This window comes from Chaetodon trifascialis, chromosome 20, assembly GCF_039877785.1.
Source record: "Chaetodon trifascialis isolate fChaTrf1 chromosome 20, fChaTrf1.hap1, whole genome shotgun sequence".
Taxonomy (NCBI): domain Eukaryota; kingdom Metazoa; phylum Chordata; class Actinopteri; order Chaetodontiformes; family Chaetodontidae; genus Chaetodon; species Chaetodon trifascialis.
Genome location: NC_092075.1, coordinates 5,254,217 through 5,273,166, shown reverse-complemented (window position 1 = coordinate 5,273,166; position 18,950 = coordinate 5,254,217). Strand labels below are relative to the sequence as shown.

Genomic DNA, 18,950 nt, shown 5'->3' with positions numbered 1-18,950 from the left:
ACATATCCTGTATATATACACCAAGATAATACCTGGATTTTTACACATATACTGCAGTGATATTTCATTAGTTTCACTGCATTTCTCGAAAATAATTCTGACATATTTGGCCCTATACAGAAATGATGTGTTTTTTTATTTTAAATAGTTTAAATAGTTTCTTATTCTCCTCATACATATATGTGTAGGTTAAGCTGCCAATAAAGTCAAGAAAATAACATGACATCTTAACCATGAACCAGCCTCCATGGCCTGGAGGTGCAGTATGCAGGCAAATCTGTAAACATTATTCAGATATAAACAGATAATTATCTGGTAATAATATGATGTTGAGCTGCCAATAAAGTGAAGAAAATAACATCATATCTTAACTATGAACTGCCATTCAAGTCACCAAGGTGGATGGATTCAATATCAGGTCTAAAGGTGAAAATCACAGCACTACCCAACAGCTGTTAAAATAATCATATTACTACCAGATAATTAATCATCTGTTTATATCTGAATAATGTTTTCAGATTTCTTTGCCCTTTCAGTGTCCCAGTTTTCCTCATTGAGAGAGCAATAATGTTTCATTTCGTCCACTGGCTGTCTGTGGCTGCACTGAAGCACATCAGGCTCTAAAGGGACCACTGCCCACATACTGCACCTCCAGGCCATGGACCCACTCTACGCTCCACCTCCTGCCCTGCATGCTGTCGCTATATTCCACTTAGCTCTTTTTTCCTGCTACGACCTGGTCATCCCTCCATCCGGACCCCCCCTACGCTCTCCTCCTGGAGTGGAGTGACCTCCCCCACTATAGTCTGAACATCAGACTCCTACACACATCAGCTGCTGAAGAACTACCTCATATCCCCCCCTCTCCACTTAAATTACAGAAGCTTTCATATATTTGTGGCCTGAGGTGATCTGTCAAGCAAGAATCCATCCTATCATATATTTACTACACTAGCGCCATGGCTCTGGGGATGGTAGTAGATGGTTGGTCGGTCCAGACTGAAATATCAGAAAAATTATCTCATAGATTACCATGGAATTAGGTGCAGGCATTCATAGTCCGCAGAGGATGAATCCTCGAGGCTTTGAGTTGATTTTGTATCTCGCAAAACCAGGATGACTTCTTGTGACCACCGCAAGGTCAAAATTTCCTCTTGTCCAGTGAAACACAGGGGATGGATTGGCACGAAATCTGGTTGAGATATTCATGGTTCCCAGACAAGGAAAGTTTTTTTAATGATCCAATAATTATCCTGCACATTTTATATATATATATATATATATATATATATATATATATATATATATATATATATATATATATATATATATATATATATATATATATATATATATCAGGTCAAAATGATTTTTTTTCCTATATTTTTGGTTCAAATAATGACATTCCCATCAGCCTCAGTTGTTCAACATTAACACATTAGCATTGTCATTGTGAGCATGTAGCCTGCTGCTATTAACATTTAGCTACGCTACATCTGGTGCTATATTCCACGATCATGAAATTAGTCAGTTATGTGTCACTGCTGTTCCCCCTTCTTCTCTTTTTTGTTCTGCAGTTTTGGTGACGTCTGTGTCGTTCCACTGCTGCCCACATTTCATCTCACTACAGGTGAGACCATCTGCTAAATGTATGAAGTGTAAAAATGGGAATGTAACACTGCACCTGGCAGATGTACATGACAGCCAGCACATGGGGGAGCTGGCTCATCGCTACATGCTGGATAGTCTGTACACTGTTGATGCTATATATACTGTAACAAGGAACAAGTCAGACAACAGGGAGATGCATAGATGTAGAGAAAAACAAACATTCATTCTTATGCACACACCCAAGCAAACACTTTGGTATTTTCCAGAGAGACTCTAGTTCAACAGTAAAAAAAAAAAAAAAAAAAAAAAAAAAAAAAGCATGTGCACAGACTCACAAACTGACAGCAGCATGCCTGAAACCTCGTACCTGACAATGAAGGAGTGCCGCGGTGTGAGGCCGCGATCGTGATCAAGCACCGGTTGGGGTGAAAGGTCGGCAGACAGGGTGATTCCAGAGCCTTCGAGGAGCAGGGTGACATGGTCGGGGAGCAGCTCCACGGTCTCAGAGGTGAAGGTGATGGAGAGGAGCTGGCTGTAGCTGTAGACTTGGTGACCCAGGAATTTCTCTAGTGGGGGGCAGAGGTTGGATGATAGAGAGGTGAGCGGAGTCAGCTTTATTATCGGAGTCTCAGCCAACTCCCTGTCATCAGTGCTGTAAACAGAGATGGAGTTGTGTGCATGCAAGTGTGTTGTGGTGGAAGCCGAATGAGTATTTATTTTGTGTACATTCAGAAATAACCTGCCTGTTTCTCTTCCAGTCTGTGCACGTGCATGCGTGAGGCCAGAGGGGTACGGGCTTTCTGAGCCCCAGCGAAGCCCTGCAGGAGTCAGTGTAATTACCCACCCTCTCATCTCTGCCTCATTATAGCACATTAACAGGACTTCAAAGATCTTAGCCACCACTAGACTTCCCCGCTACTCTGCAACCAACCCCAAGTTGTACTTTTAATAAAAATAGGGAAAAACTGCCCTCAATCAATGAAGAAGTAAACAACACGTGCTATTGTGGAGAGCCTTGCACCAGTTATGGTCTAAAAATGAAAGAATCATAACAATTTTTAGAAAAAAAAACCCAACTATGTTGCCATTCTCGACCAGCTCTGGGTGAGCAAATGGACAAAACTGACAGGTTGCACGCTTGGCTGCCACCTTGTTTTTGAGAGTAATCGTGTGTGAAGTACATCCTGAGCTCTTCTGGGGGTTGGGAGGGCTAAGGACTTGAGTGGGTGATTTTGCTTGCGAGGGGCCTCTGGCGTCATTCGGAGCAATTCAACTGTCTGATCGCCTAATATCTGCTCAACCAACAGCCCCTTTCATCATCTCTGCCGGGCCCTGCAGCCCACTCTCGCTGTGACATCAATGGCCGGATTAATCAGTGTTTTTATCTGACCTGCAGCACTTTCATAAGGCCCCACTTTTTGACACCCTGAGTTGACGTTATTGGCTGCTTTTCTTGATGTATTACTCAGTGATGTGTAGTTGTAATTAATTAGTTGAAGTTATTACTTTTTTAAGTAAAAAGCAATGTAATTAGTATTCCAATTAAGTCTAAACTGTTTTTTTCTGCATTCATTATTTAGTGCATTTTGTGGTCCACTAAATAATGCTGTTTATTTTACCAATCGCTTAATTGTTTTATTTTAAATTATATTTTTATATTAGTATTCTCGCTCTATCTTTCCGGCTATGACCCCAGCTGCAGTGGCACTTGCTTATTGCTCAGCTCGAATGTAAATGAGTTAAATAATTGTTTTTTTTTTTTTTTTTTCATGTTTTCAAGTGACACATCCATGTCTCTCTTTTTTCTAATAGGCTGCAAACTTTTACAAATGTAAAACAAATTTAAGAAGTTGGGGTGTTGCAGCTTTTTTTTTTTCTTCTTCCCTTTTTTTAAAATTCAACCACACATCTTACTGTCATCATAGTGGACATGTCAGCTTTCAGCATGAGAATACGCAATGAATGAAGAACAACTCGCTGTGTTACTCATCATTCAACTGTGGAGGTATTTGTAGGAAATGAAAAACAGGCAGTGATGAAAGGGGAAAGCCTTCAATTACATGACTAATCAATAACACTTTCTGTTCTCCGTCCAATAAGGCATCATTCATGTCAATGTGACTTCAGAATCAATAGAAATAGATAATTACAGCCAATCAGGAGCAGGGGGAGCGGCTTAACAGCCACAATCATCACTAGTGAAGACAAACCACCTCTCATGTGAAATGAGCTACCACACATCTGAGTGTAGTTTCGGAATCAATACATATTGATGACAGGGACTAAAAAGATAAATAAATAAAATGAAAAAATCAGCCTGTCTGGAAAGAAAAGGCTCAGATTGAATCCATCACCGAGCGGACAGGAATGAGCCCTCTCATATCTAAACATCTTAACCACTGGAAAAAACATCCGCTATGAGTGAGAGGTCTAAACTAAATAACCGATCAATACTCACTCCTGAGTCCGACCAGCCACCACTCATACCAGTACACATTTAGACCCAAACACACACACATCTCAAGCAGCTGATGGCAGACACGAGTTGATCCGATGGCTCAAATGCCAAAAACATATATGTTTTCATGGACATTATGTCAAAGCAGCTCCAGTTAAAACTGTTTACATTACCTGGACTATGCAGTGCAACAATTAGCCTTAGCTATGCATTAGCTAACATCATTGTTACAAGAGTTTAAGTGTCCCCTCAGCAATACACAGCATAATGGCTTCCAGTTACATTTATTCGGTGTTGTGCCTGAACACGTTCATTGAACGACAGTTCATGAACTCGTTCATATTTTGGGTGAACGTGAACCGAACGTACTGTATTACTGCCTGATGAACGTTACTGTGAACTCGTTCATTCTGGCGTCTGTGAACGGCACGCTCTCTCAGTTTTACTTCGTTCAATAGGGTGCCAGATTTGTATAGAGCCTTCCAGGCGAAAATCCAGGCTAAAAGGCACTGTAAACCGGCCTTAACATGTAGCGGGGAAAAAAGCCCAATCTGGCAACACCAGCTACCAGTGTCGCACCGCCGCATGCGTCATCAAAACAAAAAGCAGCATGTAGGCGACAAACAGCATGGAAGCGTCGTATGATCGTTTAAACAAGTTTTATGACAAGGTCGGTAAGGATGAGAAAAATCTCACATTTCTGTGCAAACTTTGCCCGCCAGCTTTCAAAAAGAAAATCCGCACTTCAGTCACATGGGGTGAAAGCTGCAGCTGTTACTAACGTGGACTGAGTGGACAGCAGCAAAGCGTTAAAGCAGCAATGGGGAAATGCTGCCCCCTCAATGCTAATGTAAAACCTGGTTGGATAAGATTTCAAAATTGGATATGAAGATGAAATCTGACAGTTATAGTGTTAAAACTGATAAATTATTTGCTGTCTGTGGTTCTATATGGGCTGTGGCAATAATTTTGAAAAAAAAAAAGAAGCTTGCAGCAACATATGGAGAAAAAAAAGAACTATGAACTAGTTCAATTTTGGAACGGTGAACTTTTTGAAATTTTGAACTATGAACTATGAACTGAACTAGTTCATTTTAAAATTTGTGAACTGAACTTTGAACTAGTTCATGTAGAAAGTGAACTTTCCCAACACTGCATTTATTCATTTGGTAGACAAAAGCAATGTTTCCATCAGGCAAATTTTAAGTGAAATTTTGAAATGTTGCAAAATGTGTGAAATTGAGAAAGATTTTTAAATTTTTTGCTTTTCCATCAAACATCGAATGCAGCGTTTCAAAATGCACATAAAGACACCTTGATGGAAACACGGCTAGTCATTAAGTAGGATGATTAACATTACTTAAACTGGCTGCTGTAGTTTTACAAAGAATGTTTGCTTGAAGGTAGCTAGCAAAAAAATAATGGCGCTCAAGAAATGTGCCGTGCCATGAATAGAGAATTATTTATTGATATATTCGGTTCTGTTTCTGGCTCGTCTTAAAAAATGTACCTGCTTTTTGTCCATTTCTGAACACCATACAGAACCTGCAGAATCCCTGTGGATGTTTTCACGAAGCATCATCTGTGCACCCTCCTCTATGAGGTGCTGCATATTTGCCATACTAAAATTTTACCTCTCCAGTCAGTCACCCAGACACATCACACTCAAGCTGCACTCAACAGAATAGCATCCGCCAGCAGATGCTCATTGTTGCATTAAGTTTAAAAATGAGATCAGTCTCGGCAGAGTCACTATTTTTGGGGAACAGAGAAGAGGCAATTACCCATATTTGGGGAGTGATGCGCTGTAATAATGAGTAACGTGAGAAACTCGTGTTCACAGAAAATAAAAGTCAACAGATATTACTTTTGAAATGATTAATAAAAAGTATATGCTGCACATTCCTTGCATAACGGTGGGTAATGAGCCCAGTAATACTGTTGTTTGATCATGCTAATATTCTCTCCTAAAGTGCTCCCTTATGGTTGTAAGTGGTTATGTTTCAGATGTAGCTTGCTGGCCATTATTCTCCTGTCGTCTGATCTGCGTCAGTGTGGTTCCTCGGTGTTCTTTCTGTGTCTGCGAGGACGGAGGTACCGAAGCATAATTACTCACAACTCTAACAGACCATCCAGGAATGGCCCCAGTAGCAGCCTTTCTCCAAAGCAATGAATCACTATAAAAAACAATGAAAGGATTATTCATGTGTAAGTGTGATCTTCTGTCTGTGCATTGCTATGGATTTATATTCATTAATTTATCTTACTTGACAAATTGGAGAGATTTAAAAAGTTTAGCCTTCTTTAAATACCACAGCCTGCCGCCTGCATGGATGTGAGAATGTTTCTCTTGCACTAAAAACACTAAAAAAGAAAAATCTGCTGTCTCTAAACCTTTTTGATTACCACGTTAAATCTTGTTCGTTTAAAGCTTTGAAAAAACAAAGCGGAAAAATAGGTTGTGTTTTTATGGCGTTATGCTATAGATAGATATAAAAGATATAAAACAAGATATAAGCTTTACAGGCCCGAGTATGTTTGGACAGAGGCTAGCTGTTTCCCTAATTCCAGTCATAATTTTCAGATAACATAACATCTCATGACTGTAGCTTCACATTTAGCATGCAAGCACTGGAGTGGTTTCAGTCTTATCATCCAATTCTGTATTAACAAATAAGTGTATTTCTCAAAATGTCAAAGCATTTCTTTGAGCGAAAATACCAAACATCCTCACGTTTGAGCTTCTGCAATATGAAGATTATTTTCTTTTTGCATGTGTTGCATTGTAAACTGAATATCTGCGAGTTTGGGGCCTTTGGACAAAAATCAGCTTTTTAAAATGACAACTTGGACTCTGGAAGCTGACACACAAACTGGCAAATATAAATAATAGTTGCTAAAGTGCATCAGTTTAGATGAATGATGCATGTATTTCAATCCAAAACTTAAATAGTAGAAATGAATAGAAAAACAAAGCTTCAACCTGTGCCTCTCTATTTCCATTTTGTTTCTATGAGTCTGTCAGAATGATCTGGAGCGCACCGACTGTGCTGCCATTGACGCCCTGCCAGGAACGCATAAAGCCGCCATCACAACAAGTGATAGATGTCCATATAACTTTTGGGGAACGGCGGAGGAGCTAACAATCAATCAGGGGGTTTAGACTTTGCTCCAACCAAATTAAATCAACTCAATTTCAATTAAACCACAGCCGCCTTGCACAAACACTGGTCCCAATGAGGCTTTAACATCGACCACCATGCAGACAGTCTGAGGGCAAAGGCTGGATGGACTAACTTTAAACTTTTAAACAGGTCCAATACTGTCAGGACACACAGCCTAACACTGCACTGCACTGCCTGCAGGCGCTGTATATGTGACCTGAAGCCTAATGACATGAAAGGAAAGTTTTGTTCTTAATCAAGGGGACTCTTAGAGCCATATACACCACATATGCAGACTGCTACACATACACACTGAATACACCTCTTCAACAGATAGGGATGATTTCTCTTGGATATAAATCTAAAATAATAGGAATAAACACGTCTATCTGGTATTCTTACTGGAAGTAACAGGGGACAAAGTGGAGTGTGGAGCAGAGATCAACTCAGAGCTCTGAGGGTTCTTGTGTAACCCACACATTTGGCACAAATGTCGATGGAGAAATCACGCTGTTCTGTTATTATTGGGCGATTAGACCAAAGATTAGAAATGCAAACGCTTTGCTGGTGTGGGTGTGTTGCTGTATGTGAAAAGAATGAGAAAGTCCAATTTGAGTGACACACAATGCTCATAAGGATTTAACAACCCTGGTTCCAAAAAGGTTGAAACCACATTGTCACTCCCTAATCGTCACATACGGATGTTGGGTCAAGACCCCCTGCTGTCTCTTTTTAAGGCACTGAGTACTCATTCAGTGTAGTTTTTCAACATGGTCCTAAAGACTTTTCTAAACAGCATGTTCTCACTCCCAGTGTGCCAAATGATGTAATCTAAAGAGCAAGAAAAGTCCACATTTGGAGGAAGGTCGGCTGGTTGGACTGTTTTATAATGATTACCACATATTAAGTCTAAGCGGATATTACAAAGCTACTATTGCAAACTTGACCGCGGAGCCCTGCACGTTGAAAAATGATGCTAAATGATGAGCCAGTGCCTTCAAAACCGACGCCAAGGGGTCCTGACCAAGCCTTCATATGGGACCTGTTGGGTTGAGAATGTGCTGCTCCATCAAATTCAGAAAAAGCATATTTACAAAAAATCAATGCAGTTGATGAGGTCAAGCGTGAAATATACTGTCTTTGCATGTCAAAAAGCAAATCATATTCTGTTTTATGTATGTTTTTTATATGACCCAAATCATTTCAGAAAGTAGAAATACACTGCTCATGTTACAAAGATAACAAAGATGGATAAGTAGTTTGCTGTGGGCTGATATTGCATTGGCTTGCCTGAGCCTTCAGTGTTTGCGCTGTTGTTTCAGTGCCGTGTTCTCAAATTAATGACAATGCTGTACGATTCTGACAAAGAGCCATCAGTCTGAACAGCCTTTAGGCCTCACTATGCTTCAGACAAAGCGCTTGTCAGATCCCCTCATCACACAACTTTCCAGCACTGGAATTGGCGGGACTGTGCGTGACAGTTTCTGTGACTTTCTGAATCTAATGATCGCGCCCACGCCGTGATTGATCAGGTGTGCTGTGGTGAGAAAGCAGGCAGGGTTTGAATCTCTTTCTTAAAACTCTCTCTTTTCATTCCTCACACAACCACATCTGTCACTTTTGGAGTGTGCAACCAAGTGCAACATCATGAATGAGAATGAAGAGCCTGCCCGAAAGATTCACTGTGTCAAGACAAACAGAACACGCAAAAGACAAGCAGCTCCTGGAGAGAGCGGTGGGAGGCGGGGGGATGCGGCCACGAGGAGGCCATGATGACAGGCTTTTCACCAGGCCTGCGAGTGTGGCCGTTTGGAATAGGCATCAACGCTTTCACCTTTAGATGTGGTCAGACAAAGCGCCCTACAACTGAGTTTGTTTGAAGCATACTGAAATCTTAACTCCCCCTCGAGCCTCACTCAAGCTCTCCTCCACCGTCTGAGTTAGTTGACTTACCCGCCGCGTCTTTTTCTCCGTGCTCTTTATTCCCTGCTTTTGTTCTCTCTCCTTCCTCGCTCTTCCTCTCATTTCCCTTCGCTACGTCTCCTTTCTGTTTCGCTTACGTCTCCAGCTGACGAGGCCACCAGACTGGATTACATGCAGACGTGGGTGCAGGTAGCACTCAGGTTGCGTGAGGCTCTTACCTGCAATTGCAGCTTGAATCGGAGTGACAGGTAGCCTGGAGCTGCTCTCATGGATCTTTGCTCTTCTTACTCTCTCTGCCACTCCTCAACTGAACTCAAAAGCAGCCATATGCTGCTCTGTTGCCTCCTCCTCCTACAATGTTATTTCATTAAAATTCTGCCTTTTTTTTCCCTTTCTGTCTTTCCTTCTTTCCTCATTTCTTTCAGTCTCCCTGCTGCTTTAGGCTTAGCAGGTTGGCCTGCACTGCAGATATGAAAAGGATCAACACTGCAAGCTTCTCAACAGATGGCTGTAAGGACTTATGCTAGATGATGTCCCCTTCAGCATGAAAGCTGCTCAGCCAAGAGAGCCAGTTACTGTCCAGCAGATTCAAGTGGTGACCACAGTTGTTGGAGGCAGGTCAAAGCAACTGTTTAGGGAGGTACTTCATGTTTGTCTATGATAGTTCCTGGCAGCTGCACTCAAGTGTTCAGTCTGTTGAGTCACCACAGGGACTTGAACCCCGCCTGTGTCAACCGTCAAGCAGATGTCCAAGATCAGGGGGAGGACAAGTGGCAGCGCACATGCTTCAGAGGAAGACAGCGTACCCAAGTGCACTCACACATTCACACGTGTACCTACGTGCATGTATGTCTTGGGTACTTGACACACTAGTGGGAAAGGAACATTGGGAAGAGGACAAATCAAAATGTTTACAGGGAGGAAATCTTTTCATGCTGTGAAAAAGACAGAGCAATTCTGATGTCTTGATTCAGTCATTTGACAATCTGGGTGGAAGGATGAAGAGATGAAAAGAGTGATGGCGTAAGTGCCATGTTGGCCTGATTGTCACGGGGAATTCAGGAAAGTCATGTGAAATTCTTTTCTCCCTCCTCTCCTCTCACGTTATCTCGAACGCTCCCCGTCTGGTCCAACAACTTCCTGTCAGGCGCTCTTAAGAGAGCATTTGTGATGTTTTGCCCTCTGCAGCATCGGCTGATATTTCTGGAGCTGGATGAGCTGTGCAGATCCCAAACGCTGCTCTCAACTAATTCAATTTAAATAAAAAAAGCCGGCGATTGAATCCTGTCCCTCATGTGACAGCTGAAGCCCAAGACAAACTACGGTGACAAATACATTCATGGGGATCACAGAAAATGCATTTCGTATGATGTTCCATGTGTGGTTGTCACTCAGAATTATCTCTTACTGTGGTAGAAGAACACAGTGGAGGGATTTCAGCACAAATACAAATTAAAAGTAAAAAGAGCAGAGACAGTGGTGGTGAGAGAGAGGGAGAGAATTCCAGAGCTGCTCCCAAAGCCGCTGCCACTCCGGTCTAATCTTTAAAGTAACTGTACACATGCACCACTACGAAAAAGGGCGAGAGAAAATGAGATCATTAATAGGGATGACAAGGCAATAGATTTGTGCATTTATTATGTGGAGGAACAACATAAACAAGCACTGCGCGAAGTTGATAAGCAGGCTGCCACAAAGCTGCTCTCGGCCAGTTGGGCCACTAATCTGCGTGTTGAGGCCTACAGAGACGTTACTATAGACCGTGTGAAGAAGAAAGCAACTTTAACTGTATACATTTATAATTACGCATATATATGGAAAAGCATGCACGCATTCATTATGGACTTAGGCACATGTCACGTGTACACACACACACACACACGCAGTCTGCACATCCATGACTTATCAACGCATTCATAATGACATTCTACAAATTATGCCTGACCACCAGGCTTTGTCACGTCCCGCTGTAAGCGTTTCATCTTTCTAAAAAAAGACGCATCCAAATGGAGTTGTTGCCTGTGATTGCGCATATTGGGCATTAAACCTCCAGGATGCGGAGTTAATGGGATTGCTCCTGTTTCGCTTCTGGCTGCGGACTGCATGGTGGCTGGAGGGGCTGTGAGTTGATGGCTGGAACCGACTTAGTGGAGACAAGAAGAAACCAAGCCAATTTTCACTTTGTTGCTTCTCCAGCATGGCCAAGACATCCAATTCCATCAGGCCTTTCCTGCTGGGGCGGCTGATAGAAATGGGCCCTAAGTCCTGTAGCTGGGCCAGCTTATTCCCTTATCTTCTAATGGCTCTGATAGCGGATTGGAGGAAAGGGTGTCGGAATAACTGCCATGTGACCCGCTGCCAAAGACCCTGATTAATCTCACTAAAGAACAACAGGAACAAGCTATGGCTATTACACATACTCGACTCTCGCGCTAATATCATTTGCATATTTGTTAGAAGACCAACAACTGGAGGCTTTATTATCTAATAACATAACTGTCAACAATATTTAAACATCTTACAGGGGGTTTTAACCCACCCATTTGACGCAACCTGAGGTCAGTCCGCATGGATGAGCTCAAATCTCTATTATTTTGTGTTCTGACTCACCGGGAGCTTTGTAGAAGCCGATGTCTTCCTCGGTCAGAGGCAGCAGGTAGACTTCACCTTCCTTCCACAGCAGGGGATACTCCTGCCCGCCAGAGAACTCTCCTGACCAGCCGTCGTGATCTGGAGGTAAAAGAGGCCAAAGCATGAATCATAGCTACTCTCCTCTGCGTCACAGGCAGTCAGGATACAGATGGCAAATACACAAAGAATCTAATGTTTGAGTTCTTACAGGAAATGTGATTTTTTTTTTCTGTTGGTGTTATTTTATCTGAGACCAACAGAGAAAAAACAGCTGTATACAGTGAATTTGAGAACTCAACAACAGATGTAAATACAGAAAGGCTGCTGCAAATACAAGAAACACAACCAAGTAGAGAAAACACAAGAAAATTCATAAACCTCTGCAAGTTGCACAGAAAAGAGGTCACTAAAGTTTTTCTATGGCTGTGGCTTTACATGAAACAGCCTGTCCCACTCGTATACACAAGTCATATAACAAGTATTTTTTTGCACGTTATCTGAAATTGTATCTGAATCATGTATGTATGAATGCTTAAACAACATCACTGCCGGCTTCAGTGCGTTCCTGTTTTGTGTTGTGTTTTCCGGGTTTGCAGCTCATTTCTTTATGCTGCACGTCCCTGGCCACATGTTAAAAAGTCTCCTTAAAAATACAATAAAACAAACTATCCAGTAAAGTTGATAAGGAGACAGAAACATAGCAACATGCATAAGCCAGTGCAACACACGCACACCAATAAATAATGGCACAATAAAATATGATAGCTAAGGAAAATGAAGCGTCTGCAAATTCCGACAGAACAAAGAAAGCATTGTGGGTCTTGTTAATTCTAGCTGGGTGATAACAATCGCACAGTAACAAGGGAACCTCATTAAGGGCTGATGAGCCTTAGACAATACCTTCCATGAAGTCAGAAGTGATGTTGACTGCAGCGTAGCGACTGGACGAGGAGCAGGCCAGCGAGTGGCCGTGGCAGAAACACGGCTGGCAGCCTGCTGGGTTTTGTTGTAGGTTGAAAAATCCTGGCTTGCATCTGTAGGTACACACACACACACACACACACACACACACACACACACACACACACCCTCATCTATAAAAAGTTATTAATATGCACATGCTGCACACACGCCTCATTGCAGCTATTTGCCACAGCCTTGCCGTAGCGTTATTCTCATGAATCTCTTTAAGCTGTTCTCTGGTGCTGGTCGCTGCAGACCAGCGTTAAGAAAGAAGGGACCAAATGAGGCTCAGCTGCAAGGACCCTGAGCACTGACCTGCAGTCACTAGAGGGCATATGGGTGGGACAGGAACACAGCTAAAAGTCAGCTACTACACCAGCCACATTACACAGGAGAGGGGCCTGCTCAACGAGCCGTGGAATCAGAAAAAGTCTGGGAGCATTGATTTGTTCAATGGTTCAACACCCGGGGCTGAGCTATCGCTAATGTCACAGTAAGTTTATCAGTGTGATCTGTACCCTAGAGGAACCAGACAGACAGGGAGACTCGGTTATTGACATGTGACGGTCATGTTCACTATCCAAGCAGTCAAAATATTTTAACCCTCTTTTTAGGTAAGGTAAAATATGCTGACCTGTCTGCTGGGTGTAACGTACATTAAAATCTATATTTCACATTACACCTAGGAGTGATAATGTGAATGTTTTGTCCTCCAAATGGAGACTTTAAAGATCAGACATGATCAGAAATACAGTACATAAGCTGATGAACTGCTCTCCTAACACCCACCTGTCACAGCTCTGTCCCTCCACGTTTGGCTTACAGTGGCAGCGTCCATCCAGAGGAGAGCAGTCGTCCACACTCCCGCTGGCGTCGCACTCGCACGGCCTACACACAACAAGTGACGGGAAGATTTAAATCCATGTGGGAGTAAATGTGTTACTGAGCAAGAATTTTAAAGCCAAGGACGATTTAATGCAATAACTTCACTGATGAGGATCTTCTCTATTTGCTCGTCCCCTTCCGGATCACAGATGGTCAGCTACACAACGGCAGCCCTGGAAGCAGTGGGGAGTCTTGCTTAAGAGGACACTTGGGACTCGAACCTGAACCTCCTGAATAATTAGTGGACTCTGATTGTTTCTGTCGTCGCTGTTGTAACAAACCATCAGCGCCAAGATGCTTGATTGACTACACTATCAGAAGAATTAAAAGGCTGTGTAAACAACCTTGATAAAAGCAGGTGTATGGGTCAGCAGTGACTTGGATTATGTCAAAATTTGTTTGATCACCTTCATTGATTGATTACTTTTGTTTAAATCTGCAACACAGAATCTATTTTTAATGGGATGCTATTACAAATAATTCAATTATCCCGAGGCAAGCCGTCTCTACTTGTTTCTGCTCCAGTGGTCTGCGTAATTCACACCTCAGCTTAACAGCCCGATTCTGCAGCATGAATGAGACAGCACTGTGTACGTGTGTGTGTGTGTGTGTGTGTGTGTGTGTGTGTGCGCATGTGCATGTATGTTGGCATGTGAATGCATACATGTTTGTATTAATAGAATTTTGGCTGTGAGAATAATCCTTGAAAAAACGGAACATCAGCCCTGAAATGATTACACTTACACTTTTAATTATATATTTGTCATTGCCAAAACGTGTGATATTCAATAAAGGATATGATGAAATAATCATGGTTTTCAATAAAGCATCGCTCATCTCGAAACCTGCAGTAAATCGTGTTTTTTTTGGCCATTTGTGGCAGTGAAACAAGCTTTAAAGCAACACTGATGTTATTACCTCTGAGGCTGATAGACAGCAAACATGTTAACTACGACCCCGACTCCAAAAAAGTTGAGACGCTGTGTAAAACATACATAACACATGATGTAATACCTCGCTGATCCTTTTTGACACAAACTGAATTGAAACAGTACAGAGACAATATATTTAATGTTTCACCTCATCAACTTCGTTTTATAAATATCAGCTTATTCTGAATGTGGTGCAGCAACACGTTTCAAACCAGTTGGGACAGGAGCAACAACAGACTGGGAAAGATGTGGATGTTTGCACAGGTAAACAGGCTCGTTGGTAACAGGTGATAGCATCATGATTGGGTATGAAAGGGGCATCCTGGAAAGGCTCAGTCGTTCACAAGTGAGGATGAAGCGAGGTTCACCACTTTGTGAACACATGACTGGATAAAGGAGATTTTGAAATGGGCCCAGGAATGCTTTGTAAACGGTCTGTAAAGGGTTTGTTTGCAAATGACTGAATTCTGTTTTTATTTATGTTCCACACAGCATCCCAGCTGTTGGATTTGGGCTTGCATTATCCACCAGGTATGTCTAATGGAAGCCCAGTAATAGACTTCCATTTTACCTCTAGTTTGGTCTAAATCAGCTCCTGGAAAGATATCTGGCTCTTTATCTTAAGCTATTGTCTTATTTTGATGCTAAATGTTCCGCTATGTTCACCAGCTAATTGCTAGCTAAGAGCTGTGAGACTGAATCTAAAGAGAAGAGCTAAGAAAACCTGCTAAACTGTCTAAATATCTGAGGGTCCATCACTTTGATAGGCTCTTTTTTACACTCAAAAACAGTCGTTTGACCCAATGTTTACACAAAAACATTGAGTGTAGCAGCTCTAACATCACAGTTTAACAGTTAGTCCACTGTCTGTTATCAGAGTATCCACAGTTAGGAGGGAGAAATAATACTAACACCAAACAGTCATTGATATGCGATTCAACACCATCACAATTTAGCATTCCCTTGGCAGGCAGAGGGGGTCAGGGAGAGCCAGGATAGACTTCTTATGAATATAAATACTGCAACACACTCACATGCACGGACCTACACATGTGTACCATCACATACATTTACATGCCGGCTCATAAGCATACACGGTTAGCTTGAGAGCTCTCGGGTCAGATAAAGTTGGACTGTGCTTTTCATCATCAAAATGTACGCAGCAGGTCAGTGCATCTTCAAGCTGCAACAAAGGACACGGCGTGCAAAGCCTCAGAGGTAAATCAGGCTCATATCTTAGGAATGAAAGCAACGCCGAATCTCTTGAAATAAATTATAACCCACGGAGCTCATTCTCATAGCATACTAAATCAATCAAAGACAGAGCAACACACAAGTATTGAAAAACAATATTTCAATAGATTTGATTTAATTTTGTTCTTTTTCAAGGCGCCACCTCAATTAATAAATAACAATGGCAATCAGCCATCAGTCTTACAATTGTGAGATCTTTTGTCCAATCAATGATTAGTTTGTCTTATGGAAGCATTTGTTGACTGCATGCTAAGTAGTTCAATGTCACAAATGACGCGAAACACAGAAACTTGCTAATATTACAAAGCTGAACTCGGAATGACCCATAAATAACCTCCTAATGAATAGTTAGGGACAGGAAAAAGGGATTAAGATTAATATAATGTTATGCAAAACTACACTGACCTTGCCTGACTTGATTCTATAAAGCATTATGCCTTCAACTGTCTTTGGAGGAAAGCAGGAAAGTTTCTCCTTGGGGTTGGCTGCAGCTAAAGCTGTTCTCTGAAGTTTTCTGAAGGCAGCGAGGCCGGATCCTGTCGCCATGGTAACAGACGGAGGAGACCACATGGTCTCTGACTTGATTCTTCAACCCCAGGTCGTTTTCTCTTGGTCTCGATGACTGGCTGACCGGCCAAAACACCGGCCATGTGCAGCGGTGAGGAAGTTTTCTGGGCTGGGGTCACCATAATGCTGGATGGTTTCCATTTTTAACATTGTATTGAAGAAGAAAACAAATATTGTATTGTCGTCAAATTATGATTTTGTTTTCTTAATCCTGCAATAACTGACCGTTTTGGAGGCAGTGGGAATGTGGGGAAGCCTGACCAGAGGAGGCAGACTTGAGAAACTATGTCCAGGTTTAACAAATGTGCCTTATTTACCAAAGAAAAGTGGCAAAGTCAGACATGAACCAAAAAAACCAAAACCAAAAAAAGAACAGTTAATTTAACTTAAGTTTAACTGATAAAACTCATAGTAATGCGATGGCTAACATGCACACAGCTACACTCTGACATCCAACCACACAACAACCTGAAAGCAACTGCTTAAATCGCCCCGTCCATCAGCAAGCACCAATCTGTCCTGTACCACAAATGATGCAGGCGACTGCAGCACCTCTCCTGACAACAGGGAAGTGATAAAGTTATTAATTCTCACTGACCTTCAAGTAGAACCACTTGATATACTTCACCATAAACTACACAACTGCAACCACACATACACAGATCACAATCAACACGTAACACATAACCTAATTCACCTCTCCCCCCATACTTGGTATATTCCAGTGACATCACATGGTGTGTTTGGTAACTAGCTTCTGAAACTCAGGCAACAAGTTGCAAACGCAGCACTGGCATATTATCACTCTCCTTGTAAAGTTGATGTGCAAAACTTGTTAGCAAACATTTAGACATCCACCTGATGTGCAACATTAGCATTCCTTGTTTCAGGCATCTTACTGAATGTCCAATATTCACTGCTGCCGAGCGCCATTGTTACCTCCACCAGCTCTTAGAGAAATATCTGGCTCACTCGCGGCTGAATGTTCAAGTATGTTCACCAGCTAGTTGCTAACTCTGACATTTGGTGGATTGATCCGAGCGCTTTCACTGAAAGCAGTGCATCTGAGAACAATGCACATGAGGGTGGTGGAATGGATCAAAGCAGAAGAGGAGCTAACCCAAACAATGAGCTGAAAAATGCTGCGGAGGAAATGCAGAGTTGGGTGATGATTCTCTGTAGGTTTTTTACTGCAAGCAACCCCTCTCACATTACACATAGTCAGTGAACCAGCGTTAATATAAGAATGAGCAGAGCAGCAGCTTAACACTGTGGGTATATGGTGTAAGATTTGGTTATACTCAATGTGTATCGCTCTTTACCAACCATTTACTGACAGCTTGTGGTTAAACACATGCACTTGCAGACTGCAATAGAAATTAAATGAAAACAATGCGTTGTTTTGTGTCATCCAAAACTAAGTTGTTTCACAAAAGTTTGTGATAAACATCATCATCCTCTTGTCAGATAAAACGTTTAAAATGGACATTAATTTTAGTGAGGAACTGATAGCAAATATGTGTGAATAGACCAAAAGAGGCAGAAGACGGTGACATGCAGGACTTCTAGAGATGAAATGACCCTGAAATACCCTGCTCTGAGTCTGCTTGAAATATTTCTTGAAATCTTGACTTCCCCAGTTCATGTTTCCATGTGGGAAACTGGAGCGATTTGGGTTGCTTTGCCTGTTAGAACGGTTGTTAGCAGTTTGATACTGTATTTGGCACAATGTGGTGCTCGCTGATAAGAAGGTCACTAATTCACAGTGGTGTCACATAGAGAAATGAGAATCCTCTTGTTTACGGCTGCTTTGTAGTTTGATAAATTCAGGCTTGGGGAGGTTAGATGGTATAAATGCAAAACAGGGAAGATTTATTAAGTCTGTGTCTGTTTTGTACCTGCTTACTTCTCTTAACCCCTTCTCTCTTTTAAAGGCCTGTTTCCTTAGTTAGGGGCCTTTCCTTTCACTATTCGCTTTGTTTTTGTGAGTCTTGTCTCTGTTTTTGACCATGCATGTTGCTCACCTGCAGCCACCAGGGCCAAGCGAGTGAAATCCAGCCCGACACGTGTCACACTTCTCCCCCGTCACGCCAACTCGACACACACACCTTCCCTCTCCATTGCACTGCAGACTCACTGAACCTGGGGAGGACAGCAGATGGATCGTGCAAGGAGCAAAAAAAGAGAGAATGTAAAGGGTGGACAGAGGAGGTGGAGGATAAAGAGAAAAGGTAGGAGTATTTCCAAGACAGTGACAGCAAAAAAACAGGAACGTTACTGGCAAATTACATGAAATAGATCAATATATCTTTAATGATTTGTCATAACGGGGATAACTGAATACCTGTTACTAAATTCCTGTTGATGAGCTCGGAAGAGCAGGAGATAAGCTTACCGCACTGTAGCTGACATACTGTAGCTTTAGTTAATGGAGAAAAAAGACCAGCTGGGACATTGTGGACATGAGAGAAAAAGAAGCCTGATGGAGTCAGCTATAACCTTTTATCAATGTAATGGACTCCAGCAGCCCCGTGCAATCACCTCATGGTATTCAGGAAACAC

The 18,950-nt window shown here is 42.1% G+C and overlaps 1 protein-coding gene across 1 annotated transcript in view; it reads right to left on the bottom strand.

Moving 5' to 3' along the window:
• The window catches only part of lamc3 (laminin, gamma 3), a 99,216-nt gene that overhangs the window by 38,197 nt on the left and 42,069 nt on the right, over positions 1-18,950 (bottom strand). The window contains exons 6-10 of the mRNA XM_070989767.1: positions 18,413-18,530; positions 13,540-13,638; positions 12,688-12,821; positions 11,767-11,886; positions 1,979-2,177 (exon numbers count right to left, since the gene is read on the bottom strand). Coding sequence (XP_070845868.1) covers positions 1,979-2,177; positions 11,767-11,886; positions 12,688-12,821; positions 13,540-13,638; positions 18,413-18,530 — 670 coding nt within the window. The remainder of the gene's footprint in view (positions 1-1,978; positions 2,178-11,766; positions 11,887-12,687; positions 12,822-13,539; positions 13,639-18,412; positions 18,531-18,950) is intronic.